At 43.8% G+C, this 18612-nt stretch overlaps 2 protein-coding genes across 3 annotated transcripts in view; both read right to left on the bottom strand.

The window, feature by feature from the left end:
* Positions 1 to 1176: 1176 nt before the first annotated feature.
* LOC111965409 (uncharacterized) lies at positions 1177 to 4420 on the bottom strand. Of its 2 annotated transcripts, XM_023989604.2 has the most exons (4): positions 3887 to 4420; positions 3280 to 3339; positions 2000 to 2102; positions 1177 to 1618 (listed from the first exon to the last, which is right to left on the bottom strand). In XM_023989604.2, the coding sequence occupies exons 1-4, from the start codon at positions 4118 to 4120 to the stop codon at positions 1260 to 1262; spliced, it is 756 nt and encodes a 251-aa protein (XP_023845372.1). In that variant the 5' UTR covers positions 4121 to 4420; the 3' UTR covers positions 1177 to 1259. The 2 variants fall into 2 exon arrangements, with proteins under 2 accessions (XP_023845372.1, XP_023845373.1); XM_023989605.2 differs by lacking the exon at positions 3280 to 3339 and having other exon boundaries at positions 3887 to 4342.
* Positions 4421 to 7224: 2804 nt separating this feature from the next.
* LOC111965408 (E3 ubiquitin-protein ligase BRE1A) overlaps positions 7225 to 18612 on the bottom strand; it is a 17522-nt gene continuing 6134 nt past the window's right edge. The window contains exons 6-22 of the mRNA XM_070444117.1: positions 15868 to 16053; positions 15257 to 15372; positions 14981 to 15127; positions 14704 to 14778; positions 14288 to 14533; positions 13503 to 13682; positions 13221 to 13356; positions 12968 to 13089; positions 12640 to 12790; positions 12295 to 12559; positions 12069 to 12186; positions 11541 to 11690; positions 11014 to 11226; positions 10697 to 10822; positions 10404 to 10544; positions 10133 to 10237; positions 7225 to 7767 (exon numbers count right to left, since the gene is read on the bottom strand). Of these exons, the coding sequence (XP_070300218.1) occupies positions 7591 to 7767; positions 10133 to 10237; positions 10404 to 10544; positions 10697 to 10822; positions 11014 to 11226; positions 11541 to 11690; positions 12069 to 12186; positions 12295 to 12559; positions 12640 to 12790; positions 12968 to 13089; positions 13221 to 13356; positions 13503 to 13682; positions 14288 to 14533; positions 14704 to 14778; positions 14981 to 15127; positions 15257 to 15372; positions 15868 to 16053 (2654 nt within the window). The 3' untranslated portion in view covers positions 7225 to 7590. The remainder of the gene's footprint in view (positions 7768 to 10132; positions 10238 to 10403; positions 10545 to 10696; positions 10823 to 11013; positions 11227 to 11540; positions 11691 to 12068; positions 12187 to 12294; positions 12560 to 12639; positions 12791 to 12967; positions 13090 to 13220; positions 13357 to 13502; positions 13683 to 14287; positions 14534 to 14703; positions 14779 to 14980; positions 15128 to 15256; positions 15373 to 15867; positions 16054 to 18612) is intronic.

Raw genomic sequence — 18612 nt, 5'->3', positions numbered from 1 at the left:
AAATAATAAACATTCTATACTGTATCCCATGTTGATCATGCTCCTCTGGATCTCGCTGAGTGTATTCTCTACTAGCAAGGTTGAGTTGATGTCACTATGACACTTATTAGGCCTGCTACCACTCTGTTCATTGTTACAAGTGCTTCTTTAGTCCTAGTCAAGACAGAGATGCTTCATCGAACTGATCCTAGATCTGAGGTTCGGGGCAACTCCTCCCCCAATTATCTCATCACCAGCACTCAAAATTCACAGCGAAACACAGGTCGAACTTGTCTGTTTTCAACATTAATTAAAACTGTTATCAGGTTTCTTTTGACAAACTAGGTTTTTAATATATATATTAATTTAATATACACTATTTTAAAAAGTTTTGTCTATTTGTATTATGTTAAATGTTCCAAACAATTTTTTTTAAATTAGTGACAATTTGGAAAAATGTCCATATTGCTTTGATGGAATAGTAATTTATTATATTATTTATGTAACTAGGCAAGTCAGTTAAGAACAAATTCTTATTTACAATGGCCTAAAATAAGATAACAATTGTAGACCACACATTGTTGCATGCCAATTCAGTTCTAAGCATTCGTCATGGTCTTGCTGTTGTAATATAATTAAGGTTTCTRTTCTTTCCAGCCTCTTCTCCGAGTGCCTTAATTCCAAAGCCTCCTCTTTCTTACTGCTGCATATTACCTCAGCAAAATGCACCACGCTGTATGTATGGTTGCTGTGGCAGGCTGAAAGACCAACATGTCATGTTGCTTTAAAACTGATTAGCAGACCAGTGTGGAAGTGTCCTTACATTTAACAAATACTATGCACTGTAGAGATGTACTTTTTCTTATGCATCTTGGCTTTGTGGTTTCATGTATTGTACTGTTTTAATGTCTTCTGTGAGTAATTTAGAATCAATCTAGGCAAGATACTGTAAATGCAAACACTGACAGCCCTGCAAGAGAGAATATAAACCATTTAAAACCATTGTGTTTAAAATGGTCTGTGTGATGTATCTTGGAGTAAAACAAATGTATTAAACCACTTGAATACTTGTCCRTTCATTTTTWAAATWAAAAAAAATAAAAAAATACCTGTATTCTCCATGTATCATAGATTTCAGATGTTATTATATGTAACAAACACACCTAATGGGATAAGAAATGAGACCACTTTCTTACGTGCATTTCCAATCAAAAAATCCCAGAGGTTGCTTTATTTTCACTTGAGAAACAGAGACCATCATCCTTCCAACTATCCTCCCATCACTCATCTCCCTTCCTCCTCTCCACCACCTTCACCCTTCCCTCCAGGATGCTCAGGCGCTCTTCCACGTGGCTTGTCTTTTCTGATCCGTAGCTGGCAAGCCCCAGAAGGGCACACCCGAGCACCAGGCCTGCCAACCGGACAGCTGTGGTGTCTGAACCAGCCTTGGTATCGCTGACGATCAGGCCGAAGAGCCACAGCGCTGTGCCCGCCTTCAGCATCCAGAACACCCTCCTCACCACGCCCACCAATAGGCGCAGGACAATGGACAGCACCCAGTAGCCAATCAGAGCCAGCAGAGCCCATTGACCTACCGAGGCCACGCCTTCCGGTGTGAAGTGAGGGAACGGCAGCTGGACTGAGAGATGGGGGGAGAGAGAGGATCAGCGTGTTTAAATATTGCCGGGGGTAATTCAATTATTTTGTCACTATCTTTACTCTTGAACTTGAGTGAATTTGAAGAGCAATCTCTTTGAAAACCAATAGCCTGTGCGCTGTCTAGATGCTATTAGAGAGATCAAATCACAGACACAAGAGGAAGAATTCAAACCCACACTTCCCAGTTCCCATATTACAGAGAGAGAGTGCAAGTTCTTCTCAGATACAGGTTTGACGGACTTAAAGTGAGCATTTAATGTGTGCAAGTGAGAGCAATACATGATGATTTTAGCTCTCTAAACCCAAAGTAGATGTGATGTACAAAGGATGACCCTACACACACACACACTCGGTCACCCACCATCAACTCCTGTGACCCTGAGGATCTCTGTAACGTAAACCGCAATGACATTCAGGCCGCTGGCAGCTCCTTCAGCCAGAAACCGGATCAACATCTCAAAGAACTAAGAGGGGGGGGGGAGAGAAAGGGTGAGAAGAATTTTGACATGGGTTACAGTACAGCTTACATAGTACATATTTGTACTGTAAGGGGAGAATTAAAACTGTTACTCTGGTGAAAAAATATTCTAGTCCTATTCTAGAGTAGAGGGACATACATTCACTTTAAAGTGGCCAACGAAGTCAGCCCATTTCYCCCTGCCGGTAACCTATAGCTTACTTTATGTGCAGTAAAATGTATTTCTTATCATGATCCTGTAGTGAGTGATAGAGCAGCACAACTGACAGTGACAAGTAATACCAATTAGMATGACCACAGCTGTTGCTACAAGGTCAGCTGTCAATCAGTATAAACAGGTGGCGTCTGCAGGTGTGGGTCACTGATTCAATCGTCCCACTCGACGCTGACCTAGATCTTTTGATGAGTGGCAGGCATGTTTGATTCCTACAATACAGGTTGGCTTTGATCATACCTAGGCATGCCGTTAGTTAGTGTAGTTAAACACAATAGCCAGTCGGTCACCATACAAGTGCAATCCACTTGTATTGAGCGAAATGATTGAGTCCCTATGCACAAATGGCTTTCCCAGCTGGCATCATGGGGGTATTGTTGATGACGTAACACGTGTGTGTGTGTGTGTGGTGTGTGATATCGAAGCTGTCCTGTTATTTTTATAAAAAGACAGCTGACAGCTGGACCGATAACTTCCCTCATTCTGCCATACTGGAGCAGCCCCTCTTAAACCTCTCCAACCCCCCCCCCACAGACGGCTTAGCTGAGGTCAAGGGTGGTCATAGTAGGACAGCCTGACTCCTATGCACCTGTTGCTACCCTACACAAGCAGCACTGTTTAGTGTGTCAGAGCAGGCCAGAGACAACTGTCCATCTCTGTCACATTGTAATGTGTCCGCATGTAACTTTTAAAAAGGCAATCTGAAAATCTAAATCATGGGCATGAATGTGGCTATGAATGTAGGCTATATACAGTTACACAAACACATAAACCATACCCACAATTGCCATAAAATGTAAGAGTGATGTAGTCATTTGCCTATCTGTATAACACACATGCTGTATGAAGTGACTGACATGTGCCCTGCAAACAGAGCTATAAGGAGCTTTGTTTTGGGCCTATTGTCAGAGCAGAGGTTAGTTAGATGAGGAACCTGGTGGTTTCTTACCATGGCCATGGTATAGACGTTCTCTTGACCAAGTACTGACTCTAGATACAACAGCACACTCTGGGGTAGGGTGCACAGAGTAGTGGCAGCAGGGGAGAGGGTGCATGGATATAAGCATACATGATATTAGGGCAGGGGGGGGGGATTAGAGGAGAGGAGAGATTATCGGGTAGTGGGGCAAGGGAAGAGAGGGAGATAGGGTCAGAGAAGAAAAGGAGAAGAGGGAGGGGAGGTGAGTGGAGGAGGTGAAGAAGCAAGGAATACAGTAAGATTTGAGAAAGACAATTTTAGTTGACAGAAATCCACAATTAAGCAATGCTTTTAAATTTAGCAAATGTCACCCTTAAAAGGAAGATAGTTAGAATAGATAAATGAAGTATAGTTAATTGATTAATGAATAGAATAACACAGGAAACAGGGGTGTAATCATTAGTCCAAACGTGAGTTTTTATTCCACAAATGCAGCTAGGTCCCTCCCCGTTTCGTACCGTTRGGAAAAGAAACGGCGTAATAAATACGCCCCAGGATAAAGTGCTGGTTAGATTTACTCAAATAGTCTACTATTTGGTAGCGTACATTTTATGGCTTATTTTCCAATCCTCCTTACCTCAACAGTCGATTCGATTACATTGTTTCCCACCACGGACTCCACGTATTTGTGGACATCTTTGCAGGTCCCCGTGACCAGGGACCGGAGGCTGACTGATGCCTGGGCCGCTTGAGGGCTATCCTCCGAAGGCATGGCCTGCACGACGCATCGCGCTGCCAAGCCAAGCATCAAAACAAGCGTGTATAATAAAACTGGTATTGAGGATGAATCTGCACGGTTGTAGGAAGTCATGTTGGGAAATCAAAATGTAGGCTCATTCAGGTGATAAATAGAAGAGGAAATTATATTTTAAAAACGGTTTCTTGAGGATCAGCGCCTTGATCTATAGAGCCCAGATCGATGTATGTGCAAATGTTTCAAACGGCGTATTAAAAAGCAGGTTTAAAAATGGCTTCTGTTGACAGTCAGTCATTCAAACAAAGCGACCGAGTTAGACCTATTATTGGCATGCTCTGCAGGGGTAATAAAATATGGAAACACTAGCCTTGCAAACTTCTTGAGAAAACATAATTAGCTGGGCCCTATAGTCTAGTAGGCTACTCGTTGGTTGTATGATCAAACATGCACGTTATTACATCACTTAATATCAGCTCAGCGTTTTTTTAAATGTATTATAAACTTTGGCAATGTTACCACAAACCAGGGCACCGTTCAAGGACATTTAATATTAACACAATGCCTATATTTGGTATTGAACTGGTTAAGAATAGAATGACGTTAATTTCTGAAAATGTATTCTTTCCCTGCGGTGGATACAGTATATTTTAACGTCAAGGTTATTGATTTACTTTACAAGTTTCTTTTTAGGTTTGCGYTAAAAAAGCAACGTTTTTGCAGGCGCGATGACGTTGTGTTGACCATGCRCGGGTCCTCAATTTTCGTCTTGGGCTTCAGTATTCCACACGGATGTTGCTATATATTCCTTTGTTCCAGGGTTTGCATCAAGTTCAATACCACGATGGATTGTCTTGCATAAAAGCTTGTTTTTATAGGTATACTACGCCGTAGTTGCTGCTGCCCTATATGCGCTCCTTTCCGTAAAGCGATGCTGGTTTCTGGTTTAGTACAATGCGACAGCTCTTCCTTCAAACCGGTCTGAGACAAGAGGGGGTGATGGCCGTTTTGGTGCCTTCAGAAAGTATTCACACYCATAGATTTCCCCCACATTTTGTTGTTACAGCCGAATTTAAAATGGATTACATTTTGATTTAGTGTCACCCCATAATGTCAAATTGGAATAATGCTTTTCGATTTATTTTTTATTTACAAATGAATTAAAAATKAGCTTAAATGTCTTGAGTCAAATTTATTCAACCTCTTTATGACAAGCCTAATATTCTGTTCAGGAGTAAAAATGTGGTTAACAAATCACAAGTTGCATGGACTTATTTTGTATACAAATAAGTGGTTAACATGATTTTTTTTTAACCCCRTCTCTTACAATTATCTGTAAGGTTCCTCAATCTGGCAGTGAATTTCAAGTACAGATTCAACYACAAAGACCAGGGAGGTTTTTCAATGCCTCAAATGGCACCGATTGGTAGATGTGTACAAATAAAAAAGCATACGCTGAATATYCCTTTAAGTATGGTGGTTATTAATTAGGCTTTGGATGGTGTATCAATACAACCAGTCTACAAAGATACAGGCGACCTTCTTAACTCAGTTGCCGGAGAGGAAGGAAACTGCTCAGGGATTTCACCATGAAGCTAATCTCTCGTGGACAGATTCCCATGTAAACGGCAAGTGAAGTGACAACTTTGCAAGAATTTTACTTCTGGGTAACTGAGATTACCATGAGGCCAATGATGATTTTAAAACAGTTTGAGTTTAATGGTTGTGATATGAGAAAACTGAGGATGGTTCAACAACATATTAGCTACTCCACAATACTAACCTAGATGAAATCCTGTACTGAATAAAAATATTCTAAAACATGCATCCTGTTTCTAACAACACACTTAAATAACACTACAAAAATGTAGCCAAGAAATTCACTTTTTGTCCTGAATACAAAGCACATCACTGAGTACCATGTCTTATTTTCAAGCATGGGGGTGGCTGCATCATGTTATGGGTATGCTTGTCTTCGGCAAGGACTAAGGAGTTTTTTTGTGGTGGATGAAAATAAACAAAATACAGCTAAGCACTAGCAAAATCCTAGAAGGAAACCTGGTTCAGTCTTCTTTCCAACAGACACTGGGAGACAAATTCACCTTTCAGCAGGACAATAACATAAAACAAGGCCAAATCTACACYGGAGTTGCTTACCAAGACAACATTGAATGTTCCCGAGTGGCCTAGTTACTGTTTTGAGTTAAATCGGCTTGACTTTGTATGGCAAGACAAACAGCTGTAATCGCTGCCAAAGGTGTTTCTAAYGTATTGTCTTAGGGGGTGAATATTTATCTAATCAAGATATATTCGTTTTATTTTTCATAAATCTTTCATAAAAGTTTGAATTTTTCTCCCACTTTGACATTTCAGAGTATTTGGTGTAGATTGTTCCAACAAAAATKACAATTAAATCAATTATAATCCCACTTTGTAACAACAAAATGTGGAAAAAGTTAAGGAGTGTGATTACTTTCAGAAGGTACTGTATAATAAGAAAGGTTTGGAGACTTGAGATTTGCACACTAGAATTTGTGGTCTCTTCAACACATGTTAAAGGTTAAAACAGAAATATGATTTTGATGATAATGAATAGGCTATGTAGCTTATAAAATGCACAAACTAGACTGATAAAGAACTAATCGCAAGACAAGTATCTAGTTTTGATGGTAGTTTAATAACTTGTGGAGCAGCAATATTATCCATTAGCATCAATTCAAGGTATTTGTAGCCCGTCAGTGTGTCCCTGAAGAGGCAGCTTAAAAAAAAAAAAAAAAACATGCATACAAATACAAGGAAAACATTGACTGGTCACACAAGGGTGCATGCTGATCAAGGGACTCACTGTTGATTTTCTAACCATCTAAGCAAATGGTTAGTCCGTTTTTCTTTCTCCCTCACACACACACRTGTAAGCAGACATGCCGAGAGAAGCTGAAAATATCAGTCATTATAAAAAGGTTATCAGGGTCTTCAGTGCATCATTGCAGCCCTTCAGGACTAGAATTCAGTGAAAGGTATGTAATGATCTAGTCCATCTAAAAAGAAGGGAGAGGGCGATAGTATTTATTTTTATTTTTATAAACACCAATAGCTACAGTCAACTATGGAAAAGCTTCATGTCAAACCCTTCAAGTCAAACCTCACTTTTCCCCCACACAAGGCCCTATGTACTGTAACCCTAGTATTGAACCACAGGCACAGTGTCTCCTAAAAGCTTTCCAGCCAGCCAGGCAGAGCACAGCCAGCAAATATAACCATGATCATGATCTCTATAAGACAATGTAATGTAGGCCCAGTCCAGAAACAACCCTAAGCAGCCCCCCCCCCCCCAGCAACATGGCGGAAATTCCACCTAGCCAATCAGAGCGCAAGGTGGATCTATTTCCATATTGATTACATGCCCAGTCGATATTCTCAGATTTCCACACGTGTCTAGTCTCATTCCATCTCACACGCTAATAGCGGGGGTGATAAAAGACAGTTATGTTCGGCTGGAGAAAGCCTGTGTGGACACTGCTGACCTCCAGGCACTACTATCCTACCCCCTACGCTCCCTGCATTTAGGTCTCCCCCCTCCTCCCTCTCTATTCGATGTAGATGCGGTGGAAGTCGTTGGCGCCAAAGGCGGCGTTGCACTTGGGGCACTTCCTCTGGCGCGTGTCGTAGCGCGTCTTGACGCACTCGAAGCAGAAGACGTGGAAACACTTGGTCAGGACGGCGTCCTTTACCCGGGAGTTACAGCACGGGCAGGTCAGACGCGCCTGGGGGAGGGAGAAAGAGAGGGGGAGGGAGAACGAGAAGGAGAGGGAGAGAGAAAGAGAGGGTTAAAGAGAAAGAGAGGGTTAAAGAGAAAAAGAGGGGGAAAGATAGAGAAATGGAGGCCAGAAAGATAAAGAGAGCAATGAGAGAGATTGATAGAACAGGTGAGTTAGGGCTGAAATACACCACATAATTTTTTGCTGGGTCTACGGGCTCTACACATCAGAAAACATCTCACGTTTAACGACTCAGTCAAGCCAAATCCTAGTTAACGAGTAATCTGTAAAGGCACCGCCGCGGCAGTACGATTGGACAATTGGGACAGAATTGTCTGTATTTGCTGGGCAGGTTAACGCATGTGTAGTAAGGAAAACATCATGGCAACTGAGGAAAATGCTGCGTTCCTTTATGTACATTGTTATCAGGGGTCTAGTGCAGCTAGTGCACGACGCTCCTCCACTTCTCAGAATGGTGCTCGTTTATAAAAAGTTTAGATTTTTTCCAAATCAATGTCTCACAAGATCTCTTAATGATTCATTAGTATGCTAGGCTCTAACGTTAGACAAAAAAACATCACGTGATTAGGCTACTTACGACATTTTATTTGTATGATTGTGATGAAATGGTAAAAAAAAAAGATAATCACATGCGGCCAGAGCTCAACAGTGCGGGCCACTAGGCTTAATATGCTTTGATTTTTTTTTTTTATATATAAGTGGAAGTGTAGCTTAACTCCCTCTGCTCTAAAATCCAGTAGTTAAACAGTAGTTAGGTTACTTAGCCTACATACTTCAAGAAGAATAAGATTACAAATGCATATTCCCACAAAACTGATTGGGATCTAGTGGTTGGCATGCAGATGCTGCATGGACATTTCACCCATAAAACGTGAAGAGGACAATATGGATTGTCGATTCTGCAAAAAGAGCTTGAGAAAAGAACAGGCTTAAATGCAACTTGTAACATAGCCCAGCAGACCAGCTAACTCATGCGTGTGTGTGTGTGTGTATACAGTGCCTTCGGAAAGTATTCAGAACCCTTGACTTTTATCACATTTTGTTACATTACAGCCTTATTCTAAAATTTATTAAATAGTTTCCCCCCCTCAATCTACATACAATACCACATAATTCCAAAGAAAAACATAATAAAAAAATATTGATAAATATTGATAAAAACACTGAAATATTACATTTACATAAATATTAAGACCCTTTACTCAGTACTTCGTTGAAGCACCCTTGGCAGCGATTACAGCCTCGAGTCTTCTTGGGTATGATTCTACAAGTTTGGCCCACCTGTATTTGGGGAGTTTATACCATTCTTCTCTGCAGATCCTCTCAAGCTCTGTCAGGTTGGATGGGGAACGTCGCTGAACAACTATTTTGAGGTCTCTCCAGAGATGTTCAATCAGGTTCAAGTCCGGACTCTGGCTGGGCCACCCAAGGACATTCAGAGACTTTTCCCAAAGCCACTTCTGAGCTGTCTTGGCTGTGTGCTTAGGATCTGTGTCCTGTTGAAAGTTGAACCTTCGCCCCAGTCTGAGGTCCTGAGCGCTCTGGAGCCAGTTTTCATCAAGGATCTCTCTGTACTTTCCTCAGTTTATCTTTGCTTCGATCCTGACTAGTCTCCAAGTCCCTGCTGCTGAAAAACACCCCCACAACATGATGCTGCCACCACCATGCTTCACCATAGGGATGGTGCCAGGTTTCCTCCAGATGTAACGCTTGGCATTCAGGCCAGAGTTCAATCTTGGTTTCATCAGACCAGAAAATCTTGTTTCTAAAGGTCTGAGTCTTTAGGTGCCTTTTGGCAAACTCCAAGCGGGCAGTCATGTGCCTTTTACTGAGGAGTGGCTTCCGTCTGGCCACTCTACCATAAAGGCCTGATTGGTAGAGTGCTGCAGAGATTGGGTATTGTGTGTAGATTGCTGTGGAAAATGTTTTACTTAATCCATTTTAGAATAAGGCTGTAACGTAACAAAATGTGGAAAAAGTCAAGGGGTCTGAATACTTTCCCGAAGGCACTGTATGTGTGTGTGTGAGAGTGATGAACTTGTGGGGTAGGCGAAGAGAAACTTTATACTTCTGAGTAGCTCTTTGGCTGACGTTGGGACATGCCTCTTATCTGCTTTGAGCACTCCTCACACAAATATATTTAACATGTTTGAAAAAGTGTGGCAGGCATCAACTGCAAATCGGGTATGAACTTCACTTTACGGGCTGCAGTGTTACGTTTTACTTCGGGTTTGATCGGGACATGTAGATCAGGCTAAAACCRTGTAGTGTTCGCCCAGTTTAACTTTATAGTGGCATTTTTAAAGACCCKTATTACACCTGGTGTAAAAWGCRTGTTCATCCAGMCTACCTTGTAATCGTTGATTTCCTCGTTGAGGATGTCATCGCCGTTGCGGACGGTCTCGGCAGGTTTCTTGGCCTTCTCGATCTTCCTCCGCAGTTTGGAGATGTCCTCCTAAAACACAGCAGGGGAACGAARAAAATAGTTCAGCAGGGTGCTCCAATCAGTAAATAAACTGAATTGTTATTTTGTTCAAGTGGATTTGAATTGTCTGTGTGTGTGCGTGGTTACACGTGCACACGGACAGTTACCAAAATGTGGCATGTGTTTGTGGCCTGACCTGTGCGCGGCGTGCATTGAAGGACTGCTTCTCTTTGGAGATGCTGTTCTCAATGACCTCCTCCCTGACGGTGCCCAGTCTCTGCTGCACCTGGTCCAGCTGACTACGCACCTCCTCCGACAGCACCGTTGACTCCTGGGTCTGGAGGGGGGGGTGCAGAAAGCAGATACTTTGTACGTTGGCATTTTTCAAGGAAGTTTGTGTTCTTTGTGTTAAGTACTTATCTATACTCGTTGTGTTTGTGTCCATGGTGTGTGTGCGGGTGTCATTTTCCACAGGTGTGTTTTTGCTACCTTGCGTTTGTTCATGTCCAGAGCTTGTGTCCTCAGAGCCAGCTCTCTCTCTGCAGTACCGATGGTGCCCTGGAGGAGGCGCTCCTTCTCCTCCAGCTTCCTCACCACCTGCAGCTGGGCATCCACCTGAGGAAGAMAGATYGAGAGATGGAGAGAGAGCGATAGAGAAATAATGAGAGATGGCCAGACATAGGCTCCATTGTTTGCTAGTGTCAAGCTACTGTCTTTCCCTAACACAAAAAGTCAGCCTGAACTGTGCACCTGCCATTTAGACGTTCAAATCCCTTTCCTGCACTGTTTCAATCACCTGCTCTCACCTGCGTTTTGAGCGTGAGCAGCTGGTCGGCGAGCTCCTCCTTCTCTTCCTTGAGCAGCTTGTGGATCTGGTTGGACTTGATGCGTTCCGACATCAGTTTGAAGTTGGCGTCGTCCTTCTCCCTGAGCTGCTGCATCAGCCGGATGTTCTGTTCCTGCATGTCCTCAAAGGCCTGGCCCGTCACATCCATCTCACTCAGCAACGCATCCTCCTCCTGGGGAGAAGGGGGAGAGACAGGGGAAGGAGAGAGAGAGAGGGTAGGAAGAGCGAGGGGAGGATAGCAGAGGGGTGGAAGGATATAGGGAAGTAGGGAGAGGGTAGTGGAGGGGTGGAGAAGAAGAGCGATGGAGGGGTGGTAAAGAGGGAGTGAAGTAGGTTGACAGAAATGGATCGATGGAAGGAGGGAGGAGCAAAGAGGGGGGGAAATGACGGTGAGAGAAATGAGTCAAAAGTATAATGCTCAAATGCACACAAAGACATGCACACACACATACACACAACCCGCACACACACAACCCAGACACACACCTGCTTGGCCAGGGAGAGCTTCTTGTTGAGGATGTTGATTTGTTCCTCGACAGAGCAGATCTTCCGGAGTGCCTCCTCATCAGCCATCTTCTTCCCCTCCCTCCTCTCCCTCTCCTCCAGATCCCTTAGACGCTGCTTCAGCTCCTCTGCCTGACAGTGAATACAAAGCCGTTATCACCATCAATAAATCGCTTCCCTATGAGCAAAATATGTTGAAAATACGTMTTTTTGGTTGAAAATACGTATTTTTGGCTGAAAAGACAGTGAAAATATGGCTTTCCAACATCTTGTGCGCACTGGGTTATTATCACTCAATATTAACTCAATATGCAGAGAGCACATAGTGGTTACATCACTGTTATACCATCAATCAATTACTACCATTCAATACTAACAAGCCAATACACAGAGCATTACCATCATCACTATCATACAACTAACCAATCAATTAAACCCATCAACAGCACACAATGCTTGCTGGCGAAGTTTCACTTGTCTTTTTATAAGTAGCGTCAGCCAAGTGTGTACCTCTGACTTGGCCTTCTTCTCAGCGGCCATGAGCTGGACTTTGTCCCTCTGCTCTTTGGGCGCGGAGCGGTACATATCCAGCAGTAGCTTCATCTCCCTCTGAGACTCCTGGGCTTTCCTACAGGGACATAGCCTTCGTCAGCCACTACTACTGTCCTCCTCCTCATTATCATCATCACCCCAAGTATCAATCACCAATCATGACTGTCACCACAATCAAACTTACTTTAGCTCCGCCCGGACAATTTTCAGTTGCTCCACCTCCTTCCTCTTCGGTCCTCCAATCACAAACGGGCGCTCCGGAGCAACCTCCTCCAATTGGTTGCTGGTCCCAGCCTTCTCCTTCTCCTCGGTCCCACCCCCTCCACGGGTTGGCCTCTCTCTCTCCCKCTCGCGTTCCTTTTCCTTCTCTTTCTTCACCTCTTTTTCTTTCTCCTCCTCTTTGATTTCTCCCTCGGTTTCTGTCCCAGGCTCTGTCTTCACTGAGGTACCTACAGAGAGAGAGGAGGAATATCAGTTAATAAGGAGTTAATAAAGAGTTCCTGAATGATTAACACTTAATAACACGTACTAGTGCTGGTGGGCGTGGCTGAACCATTGTCAGACTCCATCTTGATGGTGACATCAGCAGCGGGCGTAAGGGGGGAGGTGGTCTCTTCCTTTAGGTCCAGCTCCGTACTGGATTGTGATTGAAGGATAGCACTGCCCTTCGTAGTACGAGCCTATGAGAGGAGGGACTCGCACAGATAAATATTGCAGATAGACAATATCTTGCTCTTTATGGTCTTCACTCCCTTACAGTCTCTCTTCTTCCCTCCCTGCATGCCTCTTACACCCTCACTCTCTCCATCTCCCTCTTTCTCTCGCTCGCTCTCTCTCTCTCTCCCTCCCTCCCTTACCTGGCTGAGGTCAGTCTGTGCCTCTCTGAGTGTCAGTTTGTATTTCACAACCTCTCCCTTCATATGCTGGTTGTGTGTCTGCAGGGTGCTGATCAGGTGACGCATCTCCCTGTTGATAGGACCTGAGAGAGGGATAGAGAGAGAGAAAAGAAAAAAGTGATTACGTTTTCAAGGAGTATCTCAAAACTGTGCCTAAACACTAGCCGGTGAGCGTGAGGCCAAATTTATTTTMATTTGTGGTGAAGACGCTGACCTGCTTGTTCGTTGGCAGCGAGGGTCTGTTCAAATTCGATCCGGAGCATCTCATACTCCTTCCTGACCTGGGCCAGAGTGTCCTCTAGCTGGAACACCTCAGTACGCACCTTCCTCTGGAGAGACACCTCGTCATTCTGGAACACAGACAAGAGGCGGTTACACACACAGCCCTGTCGTTGTTGAATAAAGAGGCTAAACTCACACACATCACTCTCGATTAAAAAGACGTTAAAGTCAGACACACGCGCTTACAGGCACTAACGCATGCACACAAACACACCTCCATGTGTTCTAGCTGTCGGAGGCGTGCCGTCCTGGTGGTGTTGAGGCGTGTGCGCGTCTCGTCCAGCTGAGACTTGAGGCCCACAGACTCGTTGTAGAGGACAGAGAACTGGGACTGGAGACAGCGGTACTCTGAGCTCTCCCTCACCACCCCCTCAGCACGACTCAACAACTCCACCTGGCAGAGAGAGGCAGAGAAAGAGAAAGAAGTAGAGAGAAAGGGAGACAAGAGAAAAATGAAATGGAGTGAGAGAGAGATGAAGAGATACAGACAGCATGAGAGAGGAAGAGAAGTGAGAGAGACAGATCAAAGATAGGGATAGAAGTGAGAGAGGGATAGAAAAGAGGGAGAAGTGAGAGAAACAGAAGTGAGAGAGAGACAGAAAAGAGAGGGAGAGAAGTGAGAGAGACAGATCAAAGAGAGGGAGAGAAGTTAGAGAGAAATCAAAGAAAGAAATGAGAGAGAGAGAAAGAGAGGGAGAAAGTGAAGAGAGACAGATAAAAGAGAGCGGGAAAGTGAGAGAGAGACAGATCAAAGAGAGGGATAGAAGTGATAGAGACAGAAAAGAGAGGGAGAGAAGTGAGAGAGACAGATCAAAGAGAGGGAGAGAAGTGTGAGAGAGACAGATCAAAGAGAGAGGGAGGTGAGAGAGAGATAGATCAAAGAGAGGGATAGAAGTCAGAGACATAAAAGAGAGGGAGAGAAGTGAGAGAGAGGAGACACGGATTGGTAGTGAGCAAAGCAACAGAGAAAGCAGTAAATACCTCCATCTATCTATTTACCTTCATTTGACTGGTTTGGATGGCTGAATAAGGACGTGGGACCTCAGCTAATCCAATGGCTGGGTTGGGGGAGAGAGCCATAGGATTCTGGCGGCCCAGGCCCTGGGTCAGGCTCTGCAGGCTCACCTTCATGTTGTTGTTCTCCTGGTTAAACGTCTGCAGGTCCTGCTGCCGCCGCTGCAGCTCGCTCAGACGGTTCTCCGCCAGCTCCCTGTTCTCCTCCAACTCACTGTTCATCTCCTCAAACTGACAGGGAGAGAGGAGAAGAGAGGGATGACGAGGGAGGGGGGGGACAGAGAAAGAGGGGGTTAAGGGGAAAGGAGAGGAAGAGGGAAGGAGAATGAAAGAGTTATAACTCCAGGTCCGTGCAGTTTCTGACAAGTACAAATGGCAGAACAAAGAGGATATTTTTGTACCTTTCTCTTGTTGATGGTGATGGTTCCACACACACTGCTGGCCTCCCCACACACCTTGTAGCCTTTACTGTTCACCTGGGAGGAATTACACAGTGGCCATGGAATAAACACTTTTACATTCACATAAATATCGTTCTGTGGTATATGAACACAATGACACAGAAATACTTCATTACAAAATGGTAGACCACAGTAGATGTCAAACACACATTACTGCAAAGAGAGAGAGAGACTCAGTCTGACGTGGATTCACAAAAACATACAGCCGCAGTCTTACCCTCTCCAGGACTTCTCCSAGGTGTGTGTTGAGGCGGTTCTCTCTGCGTCGGATCTTCTCCATGTCCCACTGGAGCTCCTCGATGAGGCCCTGCAGCTCACTGACCCGCGTGTCTGCCCTCGCCACTGCCCTGCCCAGAGAACGAGACTACAGATGGACAGGGACACAGAATCACTGTTAATATGATCGCGGTGGTGATCCATTAGTAATGTACATAGTGTAGCGGGAGATAAATAAAACAGAACCGACGTGTTATGATGCAAGACATCAAATCACCTCGCTAGTCATGTGACTGTGCTTCTGCTGAAGGTCCTCAGTCAGCTGACGCAGCCGGTCATTCTCACTGGACAGGAGGGTGTTGAGCTGGGCGGCAACCTGCCACACGGAGCCCTCTGGAAATATAAGACTCGATGTCATGACATTACTACTACTCCTGACTTTACTCACACAACAAGGAACTGCCTCAAGGAACTCACTCACTCAAGGAACTCATTCACTCACTCAAGGAACTCATTCACTCACACAACAAGGAACTCATTCACTCACACAACAAGGAACTCATTCACTCACACAACAAGGAACTCACTCACTCATACAACAAGGAACTCATTCACTCACTCAAGGAATTCACTCACTCCCTCAAGGAACTCACTCCCTCCCTCAATGAACTCACTCACTCACTCAATGACAATACTACCTTCTGCCCAAAATGACAAAAGACCCTCAACACCCTTGTTGCTCTCACCATCCCAAAAACCCTACCCTCCACACCTACCCACAATCCTCACTGCTTACACTCCTTCACGTCTCATTCCCTCACTCCTCTAACCCCTACCCTCTCCCCCCTCCATGCCTCCCTTTCCCCCCAGCCCTCTCTCCCCTGTCACCTGCTCCAGAGTCCTGGTCCTTCTTTAGCTGCTCCACGGTGGTCTTCAGGCTGTCGTAGATCTCCACCACGCGGTTGGCCTGCTTCTGGCTGGACTCCACCCTCTCTTGCAGCTCTGCCTCCATCTCCTCGCTGCTGCTGCTGGCCAGCGTGGCCAGGAAGGATGTGGTCGTCTCCCCCTGGTGGCCTGGAGGACAACCACAAGGTGAAGACAGGAGTTAATACTACTCTGAACTAGAGGTCTCCGTGGGACTGATTTCTTCATCCCGCTGACTTCTTGTCTAACTCCCACCTGCTTCTGCAAGAACTGGTCCTGAACCCGACCGCAGTCCCACAATGTTGTTTAAGGTGTAAGTGACGCAGCTCAGGCAAGATCCACCCAAAATGTAAATAATATTGCCTAAGAAATCGGTTTAAAGACCAGCGATTCTCACGTGGCCCATTATATTAGACTATGAGTATTATTGGGCTATATCAGCCAATAGGCTAGACGTAGTTTGAAAGAGCAGAGTTGAGGCAAAATAGAATAGCATAGCGGACAMTTTCACTTGAGATATGTTTTGGATAACTTTAGGGTTGGGACGATTTGCAGGCAGAGTAAAATAAATGTGTTATTAATATTTATTTCTAGTCAATGTCAGAGCCTAAATTATAGCAGGGCTCCAGACTGACCATTTAGTCACATTTTGCGTCCCTTTAACTTGGCTGTGCGAGTTAAATGTTTGATTGACCGCACTGGTGCGAGCTGCACATTCTACCTGGTTGCCTCAATCAAAACAACCTGTTTTTTGGGCAGATAAAAACATGAATACGTTAAAACAGTAAAGTGCATTATCCTCAAGATTCCTGTAATAAAAGTGTCCGCCCTGCCTACCTGTTTTGCTGGGGCCGGCTGCTGTAATGAGCGAGCCTCTCACACTCTCTCTYCTCCCTTGTGATTGTATATCATTTCAAAATGCAAAATGTATGTATGATATTTATTTCGCAATGATTGTTATTGAGTTCAAAGCACACTGTTTTACAATCAAGATATCTTAGAAGAAATATACAGAGAGCACAAACTGCAGAGTGAAGGAAAAGCAGCCAAAAAAGTGTTCAGCATATGTGGGAACTCCTTCAAACTACTGAAAAAGTATTCCAGGTGAAGCTGGTTGAGAGAATGCCAAGAGTGTGCAAAGCTGTCATCGAGGCAAAGGGTGGCTACTTTGAAGAATCTGAAATCTAAAATACATGTTTAACTTGTTAAATTTAATTTGTTTAACACTTTTTTGGGTTACTACATGATTCCATATGTTATTTTATAGTTTTGATGTCTTCACTATTATTCTACAATGTAGAATTTAGTAAAAATAAAGAAAAACCCTTGAATGAGTATGTATGTCCAAACTTTTGACTGGTACTGTTATCTACTTCCCCAGAGTCAAACTAACTTGTGGATMCCATTTTTATGTCTCTGTGTCCACTATGAAGGAAGTTAGAGGTAGTTCTGCATACCAATGCTAACTAGCGTTAGCGCAATGACTAGACGTCCATGGGCATCTGCTAGCATGAGAAGTATCCCTKTAACAAAAGATTGTAAACTACTTTATAAGATGATGACTSAAATTGATTCTATTGTGTGACTCTGCTAGTACATTTTTTCTTTCTTTCTCGGTGCCACCAAATTATGGGCTGGTGCGACCAACTGAAAAAGTTRGTGCACCAGGGAAAAAAGTTAGTCTTGTATAGTCCTGTATAATAGCCTATCATATTTAGGAAGTTAATGTCCATGGAAAGACAACTGCACCGTGCTTTGCCGCCCATGCATATAGCCTACAGGCTATTTAATTGAGAAAAAACATATTAGCTATACATGATACATATTAAAATACATATTAAATACATGATCTCGCATGGTCAACAAAAAAAGAGGAAAGGTAGGCTACTGAACTCAAAGGAGCAAGAATGAGCCTATCTGAATAGTGTGACAAATTGGTGCTTTTAACAGCAGGGATGCAAACTGTCGAGGGCGCAAACACAAGTAAATTGCAAAAAAATGTGCTTATATTCAGAGTGGGGTTGTCACGATACCAACATTTTACTAACGATGTGATACCAGGTCAAGTATCACTATAGCGTTTTCAATACGTTCTGCACAAAAAGCTGTCCCTGATATTCACACCACTACCCAATACAAAACATTGAATTTAACTTCACACTGCTTACTGCTCAATAGAATAGGCTACTGCAGAAAATTGCAGATTTTCTCATATCCAAAGGACTACCTGTGATTTAGCAGGAGGAATGTAGTAAGGAATAGAAATGMATCATTTTATATTTTTTACCTCTTGGGGATGTCATTCGAAAACATAATGTTAACTTTCACTGCTATGCGRATGACACACAGCTGTACATTTCGATGAAACATGGTGAAGCCCCAAAATTGCCCTCGCTGGAAGCCTGTGTTTCAGACATAAGGAAGTGGATGGCTGCAAACTTTCTACTTTTAAACTCGGACAAAACAGAGATGCTTGTTCTAGGTCCCAAGAAACAAAGAGATCTTCTGTTGAATCTGATTATTAATCTTGATGGTTGTACAGTCATCTCAAATAAAACTGTGAAGGACCTCGGCGTTACTCTGGACCCTGATCTATCTTTTGAGGAAAAAAATCCAGAAACTTTCTGTCCAGAAATGATGCAGAAAAATGTATCCATGCTTTTGTCACTTCTAGGTTAGACTACTGCAATGCTCTACTTTCCGGCTACC

This window comes from Salvelinus sp. IW2-2015, linkage group LG6.1 (assembly GCF_002910315.2).
Source record: "Salvelinus sp. IW2-2015 linkage group LG6.1, ASM291031v2, whole genome shotgun sequence".
Lineage (NCBI taxonomy): Eukaryota > Metazoa > Chordata > Actinopteri > Salmoniformes > Salmonidae > Salvelinus > Salvelinus sp. IW2-2015.
Note: the sequence above shows the minus strand (reverse complement) of the source record. Positions and strands in the feature narration are given on the sequence as shown.